A 25,950-nucleotide genomic window follows, 5' to 3' on the forward strand; every position below is an offset into this window, starting at 1 on the left:
TAATAAAACTTTGAATAAAAATTAACATAACTACCAGAAAAAATGAGTATATGAGTTGTGTTGAATGTGAGCTGTGTTGAATGTGAGCTGGGTTGAATGTGAGTTGGGTTGAATGACACCTTGAATACCAATCCAGTTATATCAGACCTTATCAGCTCTACATGTAACGAGGAAGGAAGCAATGTAGGTCTCTGACGTTACTACTGAGGTGTTGACAAACCTGGAAACAATCGCAGTGAACTGACATCTGAACCATCAAACACAGGTGTCTTGCAGCCACAGGGACAACACTCCACAGTAGACAGTGGCACCGACTCGATCATCCACACCCCGACAGGTGAGAAAACAAAATTATGAAATGACAGGATTTAAGTACATAAGAAGTCCCTCTCTACAACAGAGAAACAGATATGCCGCCCTTTGGAATCAGTGACATCAAAGTTAAACAGAGTTATTTTGATTGAGAATTCTTCCTATTTCTGATTGCCATTCGTATTTAATGTGATGTAGAAGGGGGCTTCAAGACTGAAACCTACATGAACTTTTAAAACCTACTGTGTAAAGTGTGGACTCATCGTAAAATGATATTTCTGTAGACAGTATCTGTTACCCAAAAGACGAGGAGTATAACGATAAAAGACTGGTCAGTGACAGTCACAGGTGGAACACATATCCATGTCCTACCCACTTTACATTCACTCCTCACGATCTCATTTCATCACAGGATAAAAGCATATGCCTATGTTTCTACTTTGCCACAATTACAAAATACCAAATTGTTCCAGTGATGCCAGAGACATAAGACATTGAGGTACTAGTCATACCAGTACTGATACTAAGGTACATCATACCAGTACTGTTACTAAGGTACATCATACCAGTACTGATACTAAGGTACATCATACCAGTACTGATACTAAGGTACATCATACCAGTACTGATACTAAGGTACATCATACCAGTACTGTTACTAAGGTACATCATACCAGTACTGTTACTAAGGTACATCATACCAGTACTGATACTAAGGTATGCTATGATATCAGTACTGATACTAAGTTCACATGAAGATGCTCAGCTGAAAGGTGTATGCCTTCCTTCTGGATGTTCCCCTGCTCTCCTCTGTCCATATTTCATCACATCTATATTTCACTTTGCAGAATAGGACATGAACGGCCAAAAACAGTGTGACCATCGAACTAAGGTGATGTCAGCCCCCTTGTCCAGCACAACATCCACAGCCAGGACCCCACATCTTCTTTGTTCAGGGCGTCTCGGGAGGTGAAGTGGTGTCCGCGGAGCCTTTCCGTTTTGTAGGCGGCTCGTCACCACAACCATCCATCGTCCTCTTCTTTCCCACAGGCTAATGGAGGGAAAGATACGAATACTGAGGTTAATATCTGGTGAAACCACATCACACATGGATATTGGGAAGGGTCAAAACTATCATTGCCAAACTGCAAACACACCATTACTCAGGGATGAGAATGAAGTTTTGAGAAAAACTCTGAAAACTAGATGGGGGTCTGGGGTCCGCAGGATTTAGACGATTCACAAAAATTACCCTTGGCCTTATGAAATTCCCGGAATTCCTCGGAAAATTCTCATCCCTGATTACTGCCATTGCTAAGATCAAAAGAGAGAGTCTTGACAATTCATTTGGTTGACTATAAAATCACTGGCAACAAAAATAGTTTTCATTGGAAGAAGATAGTAGACAGCAACTGACAGCAATCAAGATGTGTTGCAGCAGACCTGTCAAACACAGGACTCCCTCCCAGATAGCATTCAGACATTGGCCCAACATTGGCAATGCTTTTGCCAACATTGCCAACGTTGGGCCAACGTCCGAATGCTATCTGGGCTGAAGTCTTCTGAGCTAATCATGGTATAAGCATACATTTAGTATAAATGACATATTTCCCTACATGCCAAACAAGTTTAAAAAGATTGACATGACTACATTCATTTGATAAACTGTGAGGATCATGTGGACAATGTGTCTGTGAGACAGTGGAAAAATACTGACCACCATTGTTGGGGGGACCATTCCGTCTGCTTCTGGGTACATCAGTTTATTGGCCTTGATCTTCATCTCCTCATCCTAAAACCACACAACAGCAACCCTGACCTCATGTAGAATATCTATTATCAGAGAGTGCATGATTTTGTATAACACTACTTTGACAAGTGACATCACACCATTTGTTGTTGGAGGAAAGCTCAATGGTGCACGTCTCTAGAGGAACCCACTGACAAATCAAGAAGCATTATCAAGGGAAAGGACTCGTACTTCTTGTGAACACCCTATTTCAGTTTGTTGCACACAGAAAATCCCTTTAACGTAAATGAACATCTTCCCACCCTGCAGCATCAGTGGTATTGATGCCAAATACACAACAGAAGTGAAACCAGTTACCATGACAACTCACCCTAAACCATGGATGTTGCAAGGCCTCAGACAGTGTGATTCTCTTCTTTGGATCCACCGTCATCAGCTTCTTGATCAAATCTATGGCTGAAACAGTTTTATGAATTATGAGCAAGTATCCTTAACGCATAGTAGTTTCAACACATGAAAACTGTAAGACTCACAGTGAGCAAGCGATAGCCAGTATCCTTGGACTATCCGTGGTGGAAAGCCTTTTTGATTGGTTGGTTGTTGTTTAATCCCCTGTTTATATATACTACAGGCTTCACGTGACACCCCCGTGTGTATTTTGCAGGCTTCACTTATTAACGCTTTTATCAAAGCCCTTGTGTTGTTATTGTGTCTGGATTCCTAATCCCCTATTGTACTGTATAAACATCTCCTCTAATTTGTATATATGCTCCTCTATCCTCATGCTATTTATCACTTGCTTGATAACGGTGTTAGCACCTACACTGAAACGTCACTCTCACAGCAATAAAGTTGTTTATTCATATATTGTTACCCTTCCTTACTGCTCCAACTTCTAAATGCCTCTCAAAGATGTTGCCTACTTGGTTGACACATTGTATCCCAATTACATACTGTAAACGTAGTTATTTTCGTGTGGGATTAATTTTCGCTCTTTTAGCGCAAAAAGATTGTGCATCAATAATCATATCAAGCGAAATATTCACAATAAATACTCAAGTAGGGACAAGATGCAATTTATAAACAACAAACACTACTTTATGATTTCTATGTTTAATTATCGTAAGTACTATAGTATACACTGTTCCTGAATTCGTCAGTTGATCTCGCATATGGGACAGGTGTTGTCATGTTGACACAAGTATAATCCCACCTCTCTCTCTGATTGTTTTAGTAAACACGATTCAATTATGGCGGCAAGCTTTGATCACTGCATGCCTATCGGTTGTGATACCATCACTCAGGTGTCTGAAATGCGCGAAAAAACAATTGCGCTAACAGGTCTTATGTGAACTTTCCGCGAAAATTGCGCCCCGTCAAAATATATATGATTACAGTAGATTGATGCTCAAGTCTTTGAGGTTGGTTGTTAGGGTTCGGGTTCCGTCCCACTGGATACTGTGGTCGGGATTGTCTGTGATGTGATCTGAAAGGGCTGGTTTTGAGTCAAGTTTAGATACTGAGGCTTAATGCTCTTTGATTCGGGTTTTGAGGGGCCTTGATGTTTCACCTACGTAGGTATGTTCACAATCGCATGTGGCGGGTAAACTGTACCCTGTGGTTGTTGTTTCTGGTTGCAGGTGGCTTGCCAGTCGCTTTGATGGTGTTGAGGATGCTGTTGTTTCTCACAGCAATATTGGCCTGTTTTATCAGGAGTCCCTGGAGTTTGTGGCTGACAATTGTGTACTAGTGGGAGGCTGATGATAAAGGGTGCAGATTGTTGACAGGTGGATTTCTCTGTTTTGTTTTTGAAGTTCTGTATGGCTTGTTGAGAAAGCTGTAAGCTGTAGTTAATGTACTGTGTGAAGACTTGTTTCAGGTGTTGGAGTTCGGTGGTAAGGTGTTGCTTGGTGAAGCAGATGATTCCTCTCTTGACTCGGGGTGGATGGTTGGAAGCGTGGTGAAGGTACTGGTCTGTGTGGGCTGGTTTTCGGTAAACTGTAGTGCTGAGCTTGTTGCTGGTGTCCTTCAGTACTGATCCAAGCCTGACCATTCAATGCCGTAAGTTACCTCTTATGACAAGCATTGGTTGATGAAGACCAATTCTAAGCTTTACCGGCTGATGCAAAGCAGTAACAGGAATCTCGCCTGTACCCTTAGGCTATCCATGATGGGAGGCAGTACTAAGCAGTTAACTAAGGTGTGTTACTTGAGGCAGTATATTCTACAAGGTTAACTAACCCGTGAAGACCTGGGTTAGAATTGGTCTTCAGTAACCCATGCTTGTCGTAAGACAGGATCGGGTGGTCAGGCTCGCTGACTTGACACATGACATTGTATCCCAGTTACGTAGATTGATCCTCATGCTGTTGATCACTGGATTGTCTGGTCCAGACTTGACTATTTACAGACCGCCGCCATATAGCTGGGATACTGCTGAGTGCGGAGATAAACAATTACCAATCCAAAACAATATTTCAAGGTTAACGAGAAATGAAATCTTGAAAAGATTACTGCTAGTATTTGCCTTTCAAGTGGTAAGTCCTACATGCATGAAAGAATAGATACAGCAATGGAGATGGCATCTGACTGGCCCCACCCCCCAGCTGCAACTGACCTGCTTCTGGCACCCCCTCCCAGTACTGTGTGGGGAAGCTGAAGTGGCCGCCCATGATCTGTTTGGGGAGGTCCATGTCCTTCCTCTCATCAGAGAAAGGTGGATAGCCAGACAGCCTGCAACAGAATCCGTAAAATACAAACATCTTTAAATGCATGCAAATAAGAAAAAGCCATCTATTAATGCATGCAAACAAGAAAAAGCCATCTATAAATGCATGCAAATAAGAAACAACCATCCATAAATGCATGCAAATAAGAAACAGCCAACTATAAATGCATGCAAATAAGAAACAGCCAACTATAAACGCATGCAAATAAGAAACTGCTAACTATAAATGCATGCAAATAAGAAACTGCTAACTATAAATGCATGCAAATAAGAAACTGCTAACTATAAATGCATGCAAATAATACAAAGGAATAAAGGAAGGCAGTAATTGAATGATCACATTAAAATCAGGAAAAGAACGAGGGAGGGTGTATAATACTGCATTTATTGTTAGCTTGTATGAATGTAAAAGATAACAGACACAAATATTAAACACACTATATATGTTTACAGGTTTATATTCATAGTTATTCAGAGACAATATAAAAACAATGCATTTACTGTTTCAAAAACTGTTTCATACAGATGAATAAGTTCCCAAATGTATTTGATTTTATGAGTGCTTCATAACTCATGTGTCTTACTTTGTTTAAAATAATCAAGCATATTAAAAAGTCATGTATTGTGTTATTTTTCTCTTCACATTCTATGCTTGTTGCTTTAAAGCATTCATGATGTTTTGCATCTCCATCACCGCTATTTCCAAAAGTCACCCAGCATTCAATGTGCTCATTTCTCGTCACTGTAATCAAGACCGCCTCCGTGGTGTAGTGGTTAGAGCGTCCGCCCGGAGAGCGGAAGGTCGTGGGTTCGATCCCCAACCACGTCATACCAAAAGACATTAAAATATGGTACTTGTTGGTCCCTGCCTGGCGCTCGACATTAATGGGTACAACAAGGGCTGGTCGGCTCGGAGTCAGTATAACGTGTCTGAGTGTGGTATTCATGCTTCACTGTGGCATGGTATCTCAGTGGACTAGCACTATAAAACCAGCTTAAGTCTGGGATAGTACAAGCAGCCACACATACACACGCATGCACATCGTCATATGAGTGAAATATTCTCAAGCGCTATGTAAAACCCAATTTCACCTCACCTCACTGTAATCAAAGCTGAATTCAAATGGCCTTGTTTCAGGTTGTCTGTTGTCTGAACACACATCCGACATATTGTCATTCCAAGCACACTTGATGTTCAAGTAAATCATGAAAGTTTACACTGGTGAATGAGCTCAGAGTATTCCAGCAATATCATGGCGGGGACACCAGAAATGGGCTTCACACATTGTACACATTGTGGACCGCCCGAGTGGTTAGAGCGCCAACCCGAGAGCCGAAGGTCGCGAGTTCGATCACCAGCGCTACCAAAAGAGCGCTAAAATATGGTACTTGTTGGTCCCTGCCTGGCATTAATGGGTACATCTCAGTGGGCTAGTCAGTATAATGCCTCTGAGCTATTCATGCTTCACTGGGCATGGTATCTCAGTGGCCTAGCACTATAAAACCAGCTTCAGTCTGGGCTTGTACAAGCAGCCGCACCTACACATACACACGCATGCACGTCGTCATATGACCGAAATATTCTCAAGCACGACGTTAAACCCAATTTCACCTCACACCTTGTACACATTGTGAGGAATCGGACCCAGGTCTTCGGCGTGACGAGCAAATGCTTTAACCACTAGGCTATCCCACTGCCCCTTTAAGTTGATCATGAGCAGAGGCCAGAGTTACTTCATCCCTTCAGCTAACATCACCTCATCAACTCATTCACATGCATTTTAGCTACTATAAGGTAGCAGGGTCTTCCATTAACTTGGTGAAGGACAGGAGTTATTAACAAGGTTTTAACAAGTACTGCAGCATTATTTCCTAGAAGGCAGTTTGTTGGTAAAGTATAATGGTTGTTCATAAATATGGATGCCATAATCCACGCATTGACATACATTGGAAATACTTTAAGATGTCTGAAACTATCTGATGCGTGCCAAACACTGGGAGATATGACTCGTATCACTCACATAATAAACAGGATAACTCCCAGACTCCAGGCATCAATGGCTTTGGTGTATGTTCCACTTCCAGCGGTGATCAGGATCTCTGGTGCCAGGTAGGTGGGCGTGCCACAGAACGTCTTCATCAGAGACCCAGCATCAACAAACTTCGATAATCCAAAATCTGTCACCTAAATAAAGTCAACCAGACAATCAACCAAACTAAGGATTTACATGTGCATAATGTGCAACCAAATGTCTTTCTCCAGTTTCAAAACTGTTTACTCTCAAAAGAAATACGCTTTGCATTGCAGTTAACAATAGTTCTTCTAGAAGTTTGACACAACCACCTTAAATCAGTCCAAAATAAAGTTGACATTAACACTATTGTCCTTTCACATTGCTGGGGTTGGAGTCTTGCCAGGAAAACAAGACAGTATTTACAACCATACCAACAGCTTTCATAATGTTCAGATTTCAAAGATACAATCAGCCCCACATTTTGAACAACAGATTCCTTGTCCAGTAATGGATGGTAGTCAGTGCTCTCTCTGATTACTTGTCCAGTAATGGATGGTAGTCAGTGCTCTCTCTGATTACTTGTCCAGTAATGGATGGTAGTCAGTGCTCTCTCTGATTACTTGTCCAGTAATGGATGGTAGTCAGTGCTCTCATTGATTAACGGATGGTAGTCGGGTCCTCACAGGAAGACAGCTCATTGATTAACGACGATAGGAAGCATGGTTGGGGGAATCTGACAACAGTACTATTCATCTGCTACCAACAAAGTGTTGGGTAAACTGACGCTGTCATGACTGGTGTCAGAACTTACCTTTATCACAGTGTCATTTGAGTCAGAGGCCAACAATATATTTTCTGGCTGAAAATAAAGACAGAACTTAATCAGACTCTTAAAAGTTTAAACCTCAATTGTTTCTTTTCATGACTGATGTTTATTTTCAACACATGAGCATGATGAACATATAGGAAAGCAAATGACTTCGAGAAGGGGAAAGATTGTACATACCTTCAAGTCTCGATGAGTAATGCCCTGGTCGTGCAAGTACTGGAAGAAATAAAGCACAATTGCAATCTTTCTTTCTCTCCCTCTCTATATATATTCATATACTAGTATAACATGAAAGAAAAAAGTGAATGAGTTTGGTTTTACGCCACTTTTAGCAATACTCCAGCAATATCACAGCACAGGACGCCAGAAATGGGCTTCTCACATTGTACCCAGATGGGGAATTGAACCCGGGTCTTCACCCCACCACCCCTCCATCACACAAGCATGCTAAGTGAGGATCCCTAGAGTGAGTGTAATAATCCAGGAAGATCTCAGTGAGAGGTAGGTCTTGAGCAACCCATTCTTGTTCCAAGAAGTGGCTATTAGGATTGGGTGGTCAGCTTCACTGGCCTGGTTGATACATGGCATCTCAGACGCATAGATCAATACTGATAATGTCATTCATTGGGTTGTCTGCATCAGACACAATAACTTACAGATGGTGATCATACAGCTGGAATAATGATGAGTGTAGCGTTAAACAAACTGATGAAGACGTGCAGAGTAGATTCATCATTTGTAACCCACCAACACCTGGGGCGGATACAGCTTTTTGAGAAAGGGGGGGTGCACACTCTTGAGAAAGGAGGTGCACACTTCATTTTCACCTGTTTTCACGGGTCATATAATAAACTTTCAGGACAAAAGAGGGGGTGCGCACCCCTGCACCCCACCTCTGGATCCACCTATGGACAGTACAGAATATAATGATGAGGTTTTGACAGTGACAGTTTGTCTTGGAAATGAATCCCACTTGCTTGTATTCCCACTCACACAGAAACATCCTTACCTTACAGGCAGCAACCATCTGGTAGAAGAGAAGTTTGGCTGTGGGCTCATCAAACTGCCCCACGCTAACCACCCGGTCAAACAGCTCTCCCCCTTCCACACTAGAGAGTACGAACAAAACGGGGCATCAGGAAGTGCATGCTAGTAACAAGTGTCCAGGGTGCTGTTCCACTAGCCAATCGTAAACCCCTAAAACCCCAATCTTAGTGTGATGTTACATTCAGCATACAATTCCACTAACCGATCTTACCCAAGATCACCATAAAGCTAAGATCCATAGTTGTTCATGTCCAAATTAGAATCGCTAAAATCAATCTTTGAGGAACCGAAATGGCCGCTTTCATTATTCTTTGTTAAGAAGAAGAGCGTGAGGGTGTTTTTGAGATTGCTCATAGATTATAGATACATTATCAGATGATGGGCTTGTAGCGAGGTACAGGATGTTTATGCTGATAAACAAGATACCTAGCATTCCATGCACTTGCCCTTGCAACCAAGGTTTCTTTTCCACATTTACACTTGGTTCCAAAACTACTTCCATCGTTTGCTTAACTATGCAAAGGGAGATAACTCATGCCTCACATTTTCTATCTCTTGCACGAAAAGAGTCTTGATCTTTGCTATTATCAGATCGTAAGATTGGGACCCGACTACGATTGGCCTAAGATCGGTTTGTGGAACGGCAGTAACTTTTTAGCAGTTTTAGCTAAGACGACTGTAAAATTGGCGATAACTTGCTAAACGATTGATCTTAGATAAGATCGGTTAGTGGAGACGGCACCCAGGTTTTTAGTACACATGTACAGGATGAAAGTTGCTACAGATTACCAAGGGAGACTACTAATGTGTCAGCCAGCACCAGAACCTGGACATGATAAGTATGCCTATATCTTGAATGTATACCTCGTGTTTTAGCTTGATCTTGACTCAACAACAACTACAAACTCCAAGGTGGACAAAGAGACCCTTCTGTTCTTAGCGTGAGGTATACTTACAGCTCGAGGAGGATGTAGAGAGTGTCAGGATTGTCTATCAAGTCCTCGATTCTGATAATACACGGCTGGAAAGGTAAACAGATCCAATGTATCTCAAGTAGGACAACACAGGAAACAATGCATGTTTCAGGAAGAACTGAAAACCTTGATTTATGCTTTAACCACTTTAAACTGATACTCAATTCAACATATACATCTGCCAGACATAAACTCGTTCAAATGATTAATCTCGGAATTATTTTAGCATACTTACATGTTTTAATGCTTTCAGTATTTTCACTTCGCTCATAACCTGGGAAGCCATGTTCTGAAAAACATTTCCTGATTGTGAGAATATTTCTAGATACTTGAGTATAGGGCATACTCAAGCATAATGCACACACCCTCCTCTCGAAGACTCAGGTTTGGGGTAAAATTGATTTCAAGTAATGTGCACAGAAATAAACTACATCATATCCATTCACTGAATCTATGTATTAAACTTGGTAGATAAATATTTCACATTTGAGAAAAATCATCACAAAGTATGATTTATCATTCATATTAAATCTCCTGTTCTGCATTGTTTAACACACAGAGATTAAAATTACTGTTTTCTCTCATCATGCTCAAGATATATGATAAACCAAACAGCACAATGACATGATTTAAACATGTACTTAATTCAGGATATGTTGACATGGTATGTTTAGTGTTGCATGCTCATGGTAATGACTGATAGATAAACAAATACTAACAATCATGAACGTGTGATTCATAAGGTCTCTTTACCTTCGAATCAACAAGGGCAAAATAGATCTTGAGAACAGTTGCAAACACAATCAGTGTCTACTTACTAACTGTGACTTCCCTCCAACTGAGAATTTCTTCTTGGAGATTATCTTGCATGCATACTTTTCACATGATCCTTTCGCAAAGGCTAACCTCACCTCCCCACAAGCACCCCTGGAAAACAATGCAAAAACATGACTGCTTCTTTCCTGAAAACCTCAAACGGTCGTGCTCGTTTCATTTCAGTGAGGTCATTACGAGGTCTGTATCAGGGAAGGGGTTTCATATCTGACAACTGCCATAAGCTGGTTAACAGCTGTTTTTTAGTGAGTGTTAGTGGGAGACTGATTATCTGCACAGTAACAAATCAAGGTTGTCTGTCATGCTGTGCCACCATTGTGGTCATGCAACCCCAATTTTAGGATTTAGTTTTTTGCCTTTGAATCCTCACTGGGAATATCCCTTTGACCCCTCAACCTATACAGTGTACAACATCCAGGGATCTGGAGGCAATGGGTAGTTGAAGGTGAAAGTTCACATGAAGGTACAGTGGAAACCGTCTAAGTAAAGACTGCTTAACGACACAGACCGGATAAGTAAACACTTTTCTCTGGTCCCAGCAAATTTCTTCATTAATTATCACTATAAGAGTCCGGTTAACTAAACTCGGATAAGTAAACCATACCGCTTAACTAAACGTCTTCTCACGGTCCCTGGAAGTAAATTACTTAACAAAAGAGACCAGATAACTAAATTAGCGATCACCACATAATCTGACATGAGGGGCACGTGTCAGCCTCCAGTTAAACAAACATCCTACTTACAACTCGCTGACGTCAAGCAGCTGACAATACCCTGACAACTGGAGGCTAGCCCTGATAAGTTGTTCATTGTTTGATGTAGCTTACGAGTATCAGTGAGTGGACCAAAAGACCGATCCAGTCCCGGCCGATAAGCCCCGCCCACTTCGTTTTTGACGTTAGAGGGACAACCACTGACTAATCACAATGGCGTCCCTGCGGGCGAAACATAAGTGATTGAGAACGTTGTTGATGAATTATGCTTGTGGTACTTTGGTATCCGTCGTTTGTGAATGATATTTATAGAGGCAAGTTATAGGTATGTGATTTTTAATATATTTTAGTTGGCAGATTGCAATTGGCGAGTGAAAATGAGTTACATGCCTGATGAAAAATCGTCTCGGCCAGCTGCTGAGAGTAGGAAGCGTATTTTCTTTCGAATCAATTAATCTATCTGGCAATTCACCTCCGTCAAAGATATCAACTGGGGAAGGGTAACTGAATTTTGTTGTTTGGATTATTTTCTTCAAACATTTCCATCATAATTTATAAAAATCATGAACACATCCACATGTTCATGTTGCAGATCATTTCAGTATTAATAGCTAGATTTTCAATGTTGCGTGTGGCGCCTTTACGTAGTTATCCGTAGGCGTTGTTCAAATTTAGTTAAATAATCTGAAAACATGGGTTTCTATCTTATAATGAATTAAATGAATGCTAAATAAAAAGCAGAAAATATTTCGTGCACCTTATTTGTCTGTATATAATTAATGTAAACAAATCAGTCACAGCACATAACTTATTTGATCTTATTTGGAAATCTGGAAAATGTAATTGGGGCTTGTAAACAGTATGTTTCCATGGACGTATCTGGACATACCCAGAAGCAAATATCCAGCAGCTGATCTGCAGCAATTCTCAGTAAAGTTTCCCTCTTCAAAATATGTACACCATCCTAAAATGACACTGAATATAAGGAAATCCATTTTTTAATCATCCTTTCCATTTTATTTTTCTATACAATGTATGTAGTTTGTTGTGGAATCCTAACTTACATACAAAATATTACTTCCACAATACTTCATGAACTGCCAGCGTTTATGTACAGGTATGTCACAGCACCGGAACACAAAGAAGATCCAAGATACAGTCTGCACCTGTACACTATCTTCCAGAAATAGGAAACCTGTGATGCAAAATCTTTGAACAGAGGATCCACAGTTATCAGAACAAAATACAAAAATATTGTTTTTTTTCATCAAAGATATTTAACTGCTAACTACTAGTGTAAATAAGGTGCAAAGAATATATCCTAAGTTCAAAGCTTTTTGTGAATACAATTACATATTGACAGTATTGCTTCTTAAACAATCATAATCTTTGTTTTATTAGATCTGAGACTATATCCATAGATTTCTAAATTTTGATCTATTTCCTTTTCTGAGATACTTACTTGTGTCAAACAAATTATAGTAAGGTTGATTCAAAATTTGGTAAAAGTCACAGCAAAAGTTTAGGAAAACACACATGAAAAGCATTCACCTCCTACAAACCAAAGTGCAATTTAATATGAAGCTCATTTTCCAAATAACCATCAACAAACCTTGTCCAAAACCAACATCTTAATAAACACTAGCTTTGGCTCAGTCTTCAAATATTAGTAACCTCCTCAAAAACTGATGATTTATAAGAAAAGTTATGTAAAATCTGGGTTAAATATATGTTTCAATATTTATTCCATTACATGAAAAGTTAACTGAGATTTTTGTAAGTTATTCTGTTCCAGGACTTGATAATGCCTGACCAGGATGTGACCAAAACGTAGGGTTGCTTTTTCAAATTCTCTGGATGTTGAAATAACTTTGATGAGTTATGATACTAGCAATCACTTTCAGAATTATCTTATTAGTAAATGTAGTATTTAAAAAAACATCTAAAATCAGGAGCCAACAAACAAAGTTAACACCAAGTGATTGTCCTGCCATGATATGTATAGTGTTTGTTTGCCTAGTTCTGCCTTAAAATCATATGAATCAGTTATGTCAATCAATTAAATAATTATTTATAATTGACTAGATTATTATGCATTTTATTACCCTTCCACATTTACTAAAAAAAAAGCAAGATTCTTAAAAACATACCTTGCTATCATTACCAGTGAATTAATCAAAATGACAGTTTTAATATTGCTCCTAAAATGTACCAATATATGTGAATAATTTTATGTTGTAACAAAACTTCAAATGTCCTCATAATTAAGATATACACTTTATTTCACTCTGCCCAGTACTCCAGAAAGTCACTATTCTTATCACATAGTTTTCGTATTCGATCCACATGGAGGAACGTAATTCAATTCAAAGTCCCATCCATCTGTTTATAAATATTCTGAAATATTTGAAGCATAGTTTTATAGGCACTCATATGAATTAATTTTGATATTTGGATACTGCATGCAAATACTGACACTAGCAATATTTCCGTTTCAATAAAAAATATTACTCCTCAAATATTTTGCACTATTAACAAGATCCTGTGCAGTAGGCCTTCAGCTTGTGTTTTGATACTTTTGATACTCCTAAAACATGTGTGAAAATTTAAGAATATCTAAGAGCAAAGGGAACAGTATCCGCCACATTGTTCTTCAATGTAACAAGTTTTGCTATTTCGGTTGACCCTAGAACCAAAATGGCTGTCAATTTACATTGTGAGATTTCGCTGTCTCATTTCACTTTATTGTGTCTGAATTGTCTGTATTTATAAAACTTGCAAAGTCTTGTAAACTGCTATTGTCTGTGTTTATAACACTCAATTCTTAAACTGCTATTTGTTGTCATCATGTGCAAAAGTGTGGAAATTGCGTGCAATTTCTCATCTGTGGGCAGACGTGGGTTTCGTGAACGATGGTGCAGACAGTTAACTGATAGCGAGGCCTATCGCGCTCCTTGATCCGCCTCAATTTCTTTTGTCTTGACCGTAATGGTTCTTGTTAAAGGTACACATCAAATCGCAGCAACATGTAATAAATATTGCGTGTGTAAATGGCATAATTCGAAGCACATCGCTTCGGAGGCATCGTTTGACCCCGGAAATAAGTCTGACAAATCCACACAGCGCGCCCGGCCTGCTGATTGGCCAAAATTGACACATGCGCCAGTTTTGATTGACAGACTGGATCGGTCTATTAGCAATGTCAGTGAGTTTATAGAATTTACATGATGCACGACTTGAAGCAGGCACGTCACATGACAAGTAATAAAAGCTGAAATCTAGTGGTGAAATCAGAATAAGATCAATTGGAACAAACACAAATTTCACACAAATGCTATCGTATAAAACAGAGGGAATTGTATCGTCAGTCTATTCTGGCAAAATGTCTGAGCAAACTCGCGAAGGACGTAGCTTGACTGGGGGGATGCCGAGATCGTGATTGTGACTGAAATATTTTGTTTGATTTTGTTTTATTATGTTTGATTTTTATTACTTTGTATTATAAATGTATTACTTAACTCAATGAAAGTTTAAGGAAAACACACATGAAAAGCATTCACCTCCTACAAACCAAAGTGCAATTTAATATGAAGCTCATTTTTTCCAAATAACCATCAACAAACCTTGTCCAAAACCAACATCTTAATAAACACTAGCTTTGGCTCAGTCTTCAAATATTAGTAACCTCCTCAAAAACTGATGATTTATAAGAAAAGTTATGTAAAATCTGGGTTAAATATATGTTTCAATATTTATTCCATTACATGAAAAGTTAACTGAGATTTTTGTAAGTTATTCTGTTCAGGACTTGATAATGCCTGACCAGGATGTGACCAAAACGTAGGGGTTGCTTTTTCAAATTCTCTGGATGTTGAAATAACTTTGATGAGTTATGATACTAGCAATCACTTTCAGAATTATCTTATTAGTAAATGTATTATTTAAAAAAACATCTAAAATCAGGAGCCAACAAACAAAGTTAACACCAAGTGATTGTCCTGCCATGATATGTATAGTGTTTGTTTGCCTAGTTCTGCCTTAAAATCATATGAATCAGTTATGTCAATCAATTAAATAATTATTTATAATTGACTAGATTATTATGCATTTTATTACCCTTCCACATTTACTAAAAAAAAGCAAGATTCTTAAAACATACCTTGCTATCATTTCCAGTGAATTAATCAAAATGACAGTTGCAATATTGCTCCTAAAATGTACCAATATATGTGAATAATTTTATGTTGTAACAAAACTTCAAATGTCCTCATAATTAAGATATACACTTTATTTCACTCCGCTACCAGTACTCCAGAAAGTCACTATTCTTATCACATAGTTTTAAGTGATTCGATCCACATGGAGGAACGTAATTCAATTCGAAGTCCCATCCATCTGTTTATAAATATTCTGAAATATTTGAAGCATAGTTTTATAGGCACTCATATGAATTAATTTTGATATTTGGATACTGCATGCAAATACTGACACTAGCAATATTTCCGTTTCAATAAAAAAATATTACTCCTCGAATATTTTGCACTATTAACAAGATCCTGTGCAGTAGGCCTTCAGCTTGTGTTTTTGATACTTAAAACATCCTAAAATGTGTGACAAATTTAAGAATATCTAAGAGCAAAGGGAACAGTATCCGCCACATTGTTCTTCAATGTAACAAGTTTTGCTATTTCGGTTGACCCTAGAACCAAAATGGCTGTCAGATTTACATTGTGTCACGTCTTTCTCGCCTGTCTCATTTCAGCTTTATGGCGTTCCGCCTCAATGCCCAGTAGTGACTAAAAACGTTAAGCAAAAACAATTTTGTAGTTACAAGAATTGTCTGTGTTTATAACACTTGCAAAGTCTTAAACTGCTATTTGTTGTCATCAATGTGCAAAAGTGTGGAAATTCGTGCGAATTCTCATCTGTGGGCAGACGTAGCTTTCGTGAACGATGGTGCAGACATTTAACTGATCGTGAGACCTATCGCGCTCCTTGATCCGCCTCAATTTTTTTGTCTTCACCGTAATGGTTTTGTTAAAAGTACACATCAAATCACAGCAATATGTAATAGATATAGCGTGTGTAAATGGCATAATTCGAAGCACATCGGTTCGGAGGCATCGTTTGACCTCGGAAATAAGTCTGACAAATCCACACAGCGCGCCCGGCCTGCTGATTGGCCAAAATTGAGGCATGCGCCAGTTTTGATTGACAGACTGGATCGGTCTATTAGCCATGTCAGTGAGTTTATAGAATTTACATGATGCACGACTTGAAGCAGGCCGCCATTACTGTCATGTGACAAGTAATAAAAGCTGAAATCTAGTGGTGAAATCAGAATAAGATCAATTGGAAAAAACACAAATTTAACACAAATGCTATCGTATAAAACAGAGGGAATTGTATCGTCAGGAGGAAGAGAGAGAGACAATCTGGCAAATTAAGGCGCCACTTATTTCCACACTTCTTTTGAGCTTCCTACTTACAATGTGAGAAAAATGATAATTCTATACTGGTATTTTGAATCTTGGCAGGAAAAGCACTGTGGAAAGAAAAGCAGTGATTCTCTGAGACGAATCTTAGACAATGATAAGGGGGACGAACTCCATGACTTGCAGGTGCATTCCTACCTTCCAAGAGTCTTTGTTAGTGTGTATTTTTCTGTCAGTTCTTTGGGTAAATCTGCATCTTCATTTGACTTCAGGTCCATGTATACATACGCTGGAAACAGAAACACCAGATTCATTACTCTGTAGCACACACACATCTTTTTAAATAAGGCCTCAGTAATTACTGTAAACATACTTTTTTCGCTTGGTGCAAATTTCGCGGAATTGACAGTTTAGACTACATCACGCGGTCAATTATTCGCGCAATCAGTAATTGCCGGAACTGCCAGCTGTCTCTTAGGCTGCCACTAATAGCAATGAAAACAACCAGAGTGGCTTAACCTATCAGGCGGCGTGTATTGCTACCTACCCCGTACCCTCAAGACACCGGGCGTAAGTAAAATGTGCGCCCGGACGTAACGTTAAACCGGTATGCACATAGTAGACGTAGTTAAAGTTACGCCAGTCATAGCGCTCTATATTTATGCCACCTACCCAGCAGGCGTAAGCCAGGCGTAGCCCTGTAATGGAGGCACTGGATGCTGAGTATTTTATCAGGCGCACATTTTCAAAAGGTTTGGAAAGTGAACGTTGTGCGAGAATTACGCTCGCGTGGTCCTGGATCTGCGTACGGCTATAAAATTACACAAAAATGTAGAATATTTATTTCCTATACGTTGGTATAAATATAAGTGCGACTACCTCGGCGGTTTGAGAAACAGACACTGCTAAATGTTGTCTAACATTTTATTACACTTTAAATAACTGTCAATTTCTCCGCTTTTTGTCGCTCACCGATAAAAGCACTCTGCTACGATTCTTTTAATTTGGCATCTTTACAGAAAGTGAGAGCGAAGAAAGTACAGCCTGATATCTGAACGACATAAGTGTATATGAATTGGGTTTATGTGCTAATGCATAACGTTACACGCTCAACATTAAAAATGACTCGCAATAAGTGTCAAAAATGGAATTTCTTCTATGACGTCAACCAACGACAGAGAGGTCATACACGTATAAAGATAAGGGGGCATCACTCCGCTATGCTCAACACTAGGTCAAATGTAACTCAGATCACTTGGCTGACTGAGTTTGGTTTTACGCCGCTTTTAGCAATATTCCAGCAACATCACGGCGGGGAACACCAGAAATGGGCTTCACACTTGTACCCATGTGGGGATTCGAACCCGGGTCTTCGGCGTGACGAGTCAACGCTTTAACCATTAGGCTACCCCACCGCCCCAAGATCACTTGGAGAAAAGTTGTGGATACGGACGCTATATTTTTTGTTATGTTGTGTTCACGGTAGTGTTGGGAATTGGTTAAAATCTCATAATTGATGATTGGTTCATTACTACCGATCAATCATCGAAAATAATTGTTTAGCGTCATTTATGAAATTTGTTAATGAACAGTAAAATAAGGGGACAAAAAAGGACTTCTGGGTATTTTTTGGCAAAATTTCACCTTTAAAGGATGACTAGTATGTTAGGAACATAAATTTCTTGGAATCTTTAAGATAAATTCAATCATGACTTGAAACGAGCTTGTAGTGCTTACGAAATGTAACAGACAAAACCAACCATGTGAAAAATATTGTTAATGAAAACAAGTGTTCCAGAATTGTTTGTGTTCGATTATTAGAAATTATGATCGATTGCTTGGTCGCTTAGTCACTAGGACCAATCTTCAATTATTTCAATTAATCGGACCACCACTAGTTCATGGTGAACCAACCTATTCCATTACAAAGTTCCCCAATGTGAGCGGATACGTTTTGGTAGTTTCACAATTTATAAGAAAAGATGGCAAGGTACTACTTGAGAAAGCAGAATAGCGATTTGGATGGCCCTATCCGATATGTAAGTTAGTTCTTAGATTCCCATATCCTCCTGTTTGTGTAGATGTAGTTTGACTAATTTTTGCATCATTATTAACGGAGAACTAGCCATATCTTCAAATGTATTGAAATTACTGATAATAATACAACATTTTAGTTGACGTCATGGCTTGTTTTATGCCTTTTGCAACGTCTGAAAAAGACATTAGTATATATCTTACCTAAATTCCATTAATTGTATGAAAGGTCTCAGCTTCTACGTCAGAATTTAACACTCTTTAGACAAAACATAAAATGAATGATTTTACCAATTAAATAGTGTCCTGAATATATCAACAATTAGACGGTTTGACTGTGTATCTTATTGTGAGCAACACGCGCACCTGTTTGACATCAATTTAACGTAAATGAAAAATAATATTTCACAACACCAAAATATTTTGCAGTTATGGCTACGTGTGATCTTTAATACTTGTGTAAAGGTTTAAAATATGGTGTACTACACTAAATGTGTCAATTTATTATGTAAATATTATTCAAACAATCAAAACTTTCAAAGAATAAAAAACGCCTACCCTATATCCACGTATAATATGGTATTGAACAAGGCTAAATGTATATACTGAAATTAGTTTGATGAAAAAATATCTGAAATAAATATACATCATAATACTGAAAGTTTAATCGGAAGGATAGGGGGATTGTGTTTACTCTTGTTCAACCGACCTTCACCTCAAAGAAATTGCCTAACATGTACAACAATGTTGACGTATGACATCACTACCACTGACCGATTTCTTATAATATAGAGGCCTCGCTGACAAGGGTACACAGGATTTTGCGAGGACCCTTCCCTTGATTCAGGGATCGTTTGTACATAAATATGAGATGTAAGTAATCAGAATGATTCTGACTATATGTGTATTGTTATATGTTTTATCGTTTTCATTGAAAGTAAGAGAAGAAGACAGAAATGCTTATAACTACCTTTGTCGTTCTGCGTGATTTTGCGTCAGTCATGGCGTCCCGCAGCGTTCGTTTGGACTTTTCCCACCCAATATCTTTCGTTTCATTTTATCAAGACAGTTGATATTGGTGACAAAGACCATTTGTAATTTGATTCTAAAATGTATGGGGAATTCAGTGATGCATTTGTCGCAGCTGAATATGATATATACGTGATGTAATTGGCGTCTCAATACCGGCCTTCGCGAAACGTGATTTTGTAAACACTATCCAATATGACAGAAAGCGCAGTTCGGCGTTCGTGTAAGAGTATTTTCAGAATTATCATTAGTGATTTCATGAAATCCTGATATCAGTGATCATTAATATGCTATTTTTTAAATTCAATACTTCTGAGTAGTAATTATTCGATTTGAACATTTCAAAACATACACCAAATAACGCTGTGAATCATGATTTCGTAATGTGTCAAAAATGGCGACATTTATGATGAAGCCTATCTTGAAAGTCCATGTTATTTATCCATCAGGATCCATCGGTAAAGTTGGGTTTTCTCGGTTTTCTTTGGCTTTCCATGATTACGGCTGAAACGGATGTACCGCGAAGTTGTTTCGCACCTTTTACCGGTGGTTTAAAATTGTTCGAAAATCTAAAAATGGCACACTGCACCTCGACATAAATCTGTTAAGTCGGGCGTAATAACGCCTAGGCTTAACCCACGTTGTGCATGACGTGTAAGAGGAGGGCGCTGCTAAGCCCGACGTTGTGTGTTACGCCTGATGTTAACTACGCCCAACATGTGCATACGGCCACTGGACTTCCAGAGCCAAATGATTGCAAAGATGACACTGAGGCCGAAGTCGTAATCGCGTAATTTCAAACAAGCCGGGTTGTTGAGAATGTGATGAATGATGTGTTATGACTATCAAGGAAATGAACTTCTACCGTATATGAAGCTTTTTGTGATTTCATTTCGTGATATGCAGGAATAAATATAAATAAAATCTTAATGAATAAATAAAATACCCTTATTTTACCCCATTCCATGTGCGTACAACTTACCACGTTCATGAGGGTCCGTACAACGTCAGTGTTGATTATATATATTTTACACTTATAGAGCAAAAACTGTAATTAAAATTACACAATGCTAGTATATATTTCGTTGGGTTAAATAATAGTATTCTGTATTATATTTTACTGATGACTGCGTCAGAATTCGTCCCGTTATATTTTTGTGCATGTTTGAATTGATCGCCGGGATATGTGTGCATAGCTGATTGCTATTTCCGGCTCAAATACACACGGCAATCTTAATACCTGCAATAATACAATGAATGAAAGGTTTATTCGCTGTGTATAAATTTTCGCAGTAAAATATTTTACGCAAAAAGCGCATAAAAAATACCTGCGCGATATATAATACGTTTACAGTATCCACAACAGTTGGGACAGGTGAGGTGAGGTGAAATGGAGTTTAACATCGCTCTTTAAAGATCACACATACTCTTACATAAATCACTAATTGGCATCGTTATACATGAAACCCTGTCATTAAAACTACTCGTATCGATCTTCATTTAACTTAAATCAACCTTTTTGACAACAATGCATAATTCTCACGGGCGAACGAAATTTCAACTAATCAGAGCAGCGCGTTTCTGTGACGTCATGTGAGGAATAGATATGAGGGCCAATGCAGAATTCATGTAGATTTCAGGGGGTAAAGTATCTTGTTTACAGGTTTGTGTAAATCTGAAATCGTGACAACTGTAGTGAAAAATGAAAGCCATATGTTCTCACAATCTACTGTCATTTAATTTTGTCTCCTGCTCTGCCTAGTTTTCATAGACGATTCTGTCAAAATCGCTTGGTGTCGCTAGGCCTATTTGATCGAGCTATACGCTAGTGATAGTGAAAAGGATGATCAGCCTCACTCATCACAGTTACGGTTAATTTCTTCAACCTAAACAGTGTGACATTAAGAAGGGTGGATGCCCATCAGATGCAGTTATTTGAAAATATAGTTCTTGTCTGATTGTAATCAAGTATCAAAGCAGTGTGGGCTTTTTTAAGTTTTCTAATGCCTGGATGGTATGACTGAACCAAATTGATCCCATTTCTGTGGTTTTTTACCTCGATATTTAATCATGTCATGTAAAACTATGACGTCTATTGATATTAAAAACGTATGATATTAAAAATTGACATTTCATTTATTTGAATCCGTAAACTAAACAACCCTACTTTGCCATTGCTAGAAGAATCTGAAAATTTACTTAGGTAAATAGGTACATACAGTTTTAGCACACAGCAAATGCTTATATGTATTTCTTATGCAACAATGAAGTTCTGTTCGTATTCTCAAAACAGTGTCTGCACATAAGTTTTCACATGCAATACAGCAATTAATACTCCCTTGTTGTAACCCGTGTTAGGTGGTATAAACCTACACATGTTATTTGTCATCATTCACTTCATGGTCAGTTAATGAATTTATAACTGGTATAATTAGTGGTAACACCACTTAGATTACCCGACAAAGGTTCCCATTTGGCATTTCTTGTGTCTGGAGTAAATACTCAACATTATAAACATCGGTCAAAGGATTAACCTATAACACGCTGATTGATTAATTACTTTTATCTTGCACAGCGGATTTGTCAAAAGGTAGTGTTTATGTATGTAGATTTACTAATCTATATGAATACACTCTGTCGTGTACCCATTAATGCTGAACGCTAGACAGGGACCAACAAGTACCATATTTTTAAATCTATTGGTATGACGCGACCGGGGATTGAACCCGAGGCCTTGCACTCTTCGCAGTTGGAGTCCATGTACGTTTTCGTTTTGGTTGCGAGTGAGTTTGAGCGAGTGAGTGAATGAGTGAGTGAGTGAGCATCATGGTTGGGACATCAAAATGGGCTTCACACATTGTACCCATGTAGGGAATTGAACCCAGGCTTTTGGCATGATGAGCAAAGGCTTAAAACACTAGAACACACAGATTAGTAGCTGCCATTCAAAGTGTCTCTGTATCGGACATACCTTTGTTCTTCTTTAATGCCAGAGATATTTCATCATTGTTGTTCAAAACCTGCTTGTTGCCTTTTCCTGGAAGTAAAGGGTGAGTGAGTTGACTGAGAGGAGTGATTTAAGCAAGAAGGGGATACCAGGGTTTCATATAGATAAGACTACAAATGGTGGGAATCACAGTATTGTGTGATGGTATGAGGAGCTAACCTACTTTCCCTAAACCATAGTCTGGTCAGTGATGTTAAAACAAAACACGTACTTCTCCCAAACTGAGAAACACTCTCAATATCATAGTTTTTTCTCTCTCCGGTCAATTATATTGATTATTTTTTGTGAAAATTCAAACCTTCATTAATCCTTCCAACATGAATTCCCTCTATTTAAATCGGTATCAGTAATTGACTTGACTGGGTTTAATGCTACTCTGAACAGTATTACACTAAGATCTTCACACGAAGATGCATTCCAATCTGATCTTAATGGAACTTGATGAATGTTCACATCAGTCTATTGGATAGCTCCTACAACAAGTCTGATGTTCCATCAGTCTATTGGATAGCTCCTACAACGAGTCTGATGTTCCATGTATGATTTTGTCCTGATATTCACCTCGGAATGTTCAAAAAATGCCCTCACCAACTTTCTCTCCATTGATGAAAGTGCCATTGCTGCTGTTGTCTTCAAGGAACACATGAACACCTGTGCTGGTGTTTTGCTGTAACAGAACATCAGTTTCATGGTGAATGAATGCATGTGTTGCATTCTGTTTCATAACATTATGCTAGAAGTGTTTGCAGGTACTTGCAAAACCAGAAACAGACCTGACACTGCCCTTTCCTCAAAGCTACTAAAGCCTTACAATACGACCAAACACTTCCAGACCTGTAAATAAACCAAGACACAGCCTCAGGTCTAAAAAAATATAAAATGTTGTGGTTCCGATTACCCGACCTACCCTTGAATTCTTGTGCTGACCCTATTTTTGTTAAGCGTATGAGTACAATAATCGTTCAGATACCATTGTTTTTTTTACCGCCGGTCAAAAGCCGCTTTTAGCAATATTCCAGCAATCTCACAGTGGGGACACCAGAAATGGGCTTCACACATTGTACCCATGTGGGGAATCCAAACCTGTCAGGGGTGAGGAATAAATACTCTAACCACTAGGCTACCCCACTGCAGTCTCGAGCTAGATAGGGTTTTCTAGCCTGCAGCCTTCCATGGCCTGTGAGGATGCCTTGACCAACGGAATTGTACAATATAACACATATTCATTCCAAACATTACCCTGATTAGCTTGAAATGAACTTTGCTGTAGGCTTGGAAACACTGGTTCTTCCGTGCTGATGAAGTCCCATTGAAAGACACATCACAGTTGTCTCCCCTGCCAAACGTATACTCATCTTTCACCAAGTCTGAAATGGAAGGACAGCTATTCAACACCATTATACTTCCTGAGAAACAGAAGGGTCTTAAGTCATTTATATCGATGTAATATTGTTGACTGTGTCGCTGGTGCTCTCTTTCTCACATAATAGTGGGTGAGTTTGGTTTTCCGCAGCTTTTAGCAATATTGCAACAATATCACGGTGGGGGACACCAGAAATGGGCTTCACACATTGTACCCATGTGCGGAATCAAACCTGGATCTTCGGCATAACCAGCAAACACTTTAACCACTAGGCCACCCCACCGCCTCTCTCACAAAATAATACCTATCAATATAACAAATGAAATATACTGCAGATCACTGGAATTGTGTTCATGCCTTATTCATGTGGATGCCCAGTTCATTTTTCAAATTAAATTATTGCCATTTTGTAAAAGAAGATCAGCACTGACTTTAAAACAAACCAAGCCAGATGTCCCGTACCAGTATTAAGCCTGTTATGCAGCAAGTCAAAGCCACAAGATGCAAATGTGCAATATTGATATGCCTTTGAAGTTTGGAAAGATATTTACAGAATCAAATTCATGGAAGGACAGATGACAGTAGAAAACCAGTGTAAGCTATTAACCTGCTGGTCACTATGGTTACATAGATTATAACCAATGACAGCCAGTGAACTGCATTAAGTGGAGAATGATATTCACCCAGGTCACTCTGACATGCCAACAAATACTCAGACTTTGAATTTGGGACAGATTGTGAAACGTTTATTATAATCGATTTTATGAAGAATAGAGAATGAACACTACAGACTGCATGTGAAATATATGGAACAATGTTCACATACTCAACATAATTTATTTACTTCAATTAATAAGTGTCACATAAGCATTTATTTACACAACACGCTTCATTGGGTTTGTCGCCACGCCACAACACCGTGCAGCACGCCATGCATGACATTCTGGGCCATGTCCCTCTCCCTCACGACCTCAAGCTCCGTATTAAGGTGGGGTGCGGCCATGTTTTAAGGGGTGACAACCTGCTCAAATCATAAAATAGTATCTCTATTTCGCAACATAACATCCATGGAGCTCGTATCACGAGAAGTAGGTCAGTTTTGGAACATGTTGTATCTTGACTTTGTTGTCAAACCGCACGGAAGAAACACGAGCATAAGATTCTAACCGACTGCAACGAAGCTTGCCCCCAGAGGAAACAATCGGCCCCACGTCTCCTCCATGTCATCTTCCTCGCTGTATTCGCCGTCGACCATGTCGCTTGGTAGCGTCTCCATGCTTGATGGTATGGTGCCCTGGCTTGTCCCACTGTCACAAGCACGTCCGGCCGATGTACCTGGGTATACACACGGTTCTATTGCCCCGGATAAACCGCTCATAGCGTGGGAGATTACACATAGTATTTCCCAAACAACGACTCCCATTCTTTCAGATTCTGAGGCATCTGTTGAACAATGTTTACCTCCTGATCTTATGTCTCTTGGTATTTGTTACCGTTTATGAAAATTGGAAACAATCGTAATTGATATTGACAATTGTTTCTTGAACCATGAGTTATTTTCAAATATTGAATATTGATTGGAACATTCATCAGTTTCATAACTATAGGGAATAGACACACGAAATAGTCTGTCATACAGACCCTGAAGAAAATATATCCAAGAAAGCCCACGCAGGTCTAGAACATGTTGCAAGTCTAGATTTCCACAGCTTGAAGAAAGTCTCAGGGCTCCTTTTCATTTTGCTCTATTTTTTTTTTACTATGAGCTTTTTTTTCTGTAAAATATGTTCATTTCAGAGACAAGCTGTTAGTCTACACACGAAAGTACGTATCCTGAGAAGTATTCGACCTGGAACTTTCGCAGGAGGCCCCGATCATAC

General features: G+C 39.0%; 1 protein-coding gene across 1 annotated transcript; it reads right to left on the bottom strand.

The window, feature by feature from the left end:
* Window positions 1–1,259: 1,259 nt before the first annotated feature.
* Window positions 1,260–25,457, bottom strand: LOC124286961 (serine/threonine-protein kinase Chk2-like). The gene is made up of 16 exons (XM_046723420.1): window positions 25,238–25,457; window positions 23,947–24,074; window positions 23,296–23,374; window positions 22,672–22,737; window positions 16,836–16,926; window positions 10,474–10,582; window positions 9,891–9,944; window positions 9,638–9,702; window positions 8,644–8,743; window positions 7,812–7,850; window positions 7,617–7,664; window positions 6,812–6,975; window positions 4,680–4,795; window positions 2,433–2,518; window positions 2,030–2,104; window positions 1,260–1,363 (listed from the first exon to the last, which is right to left on the bottom strand). Exons 1-16 carry the CDS (start codon window positions 25,446–25,448, stop codon window positions 1,265–1,267), a joined length of 1,530 nt encoding a protein of 509 aa, XP_046579376.1. The 5' UTR covers window positions 25,449–25,457; the 3' UTR covers window positions 1,260–1,264.
* Window positions 25,458–25,950: the final 493 nt, after the last annotated feature.

This window comes from Haliotis rubra, unplaced genomic scaffold (assembly GCF_003918875.1).
Source record: "Haliotis rubra isolate DU_JTF1 unplaced genomic scaffold, ASM391887v1 Scf397, whole genome shotgun sequence".
Classification (NCBI taxonomy): domain Eukaryota; kingdom Metazoa; phylum Mollusca; class Gastropoda; order Lepetellida; family Haliotidae; genus Haliotis; species Haliotis rubra.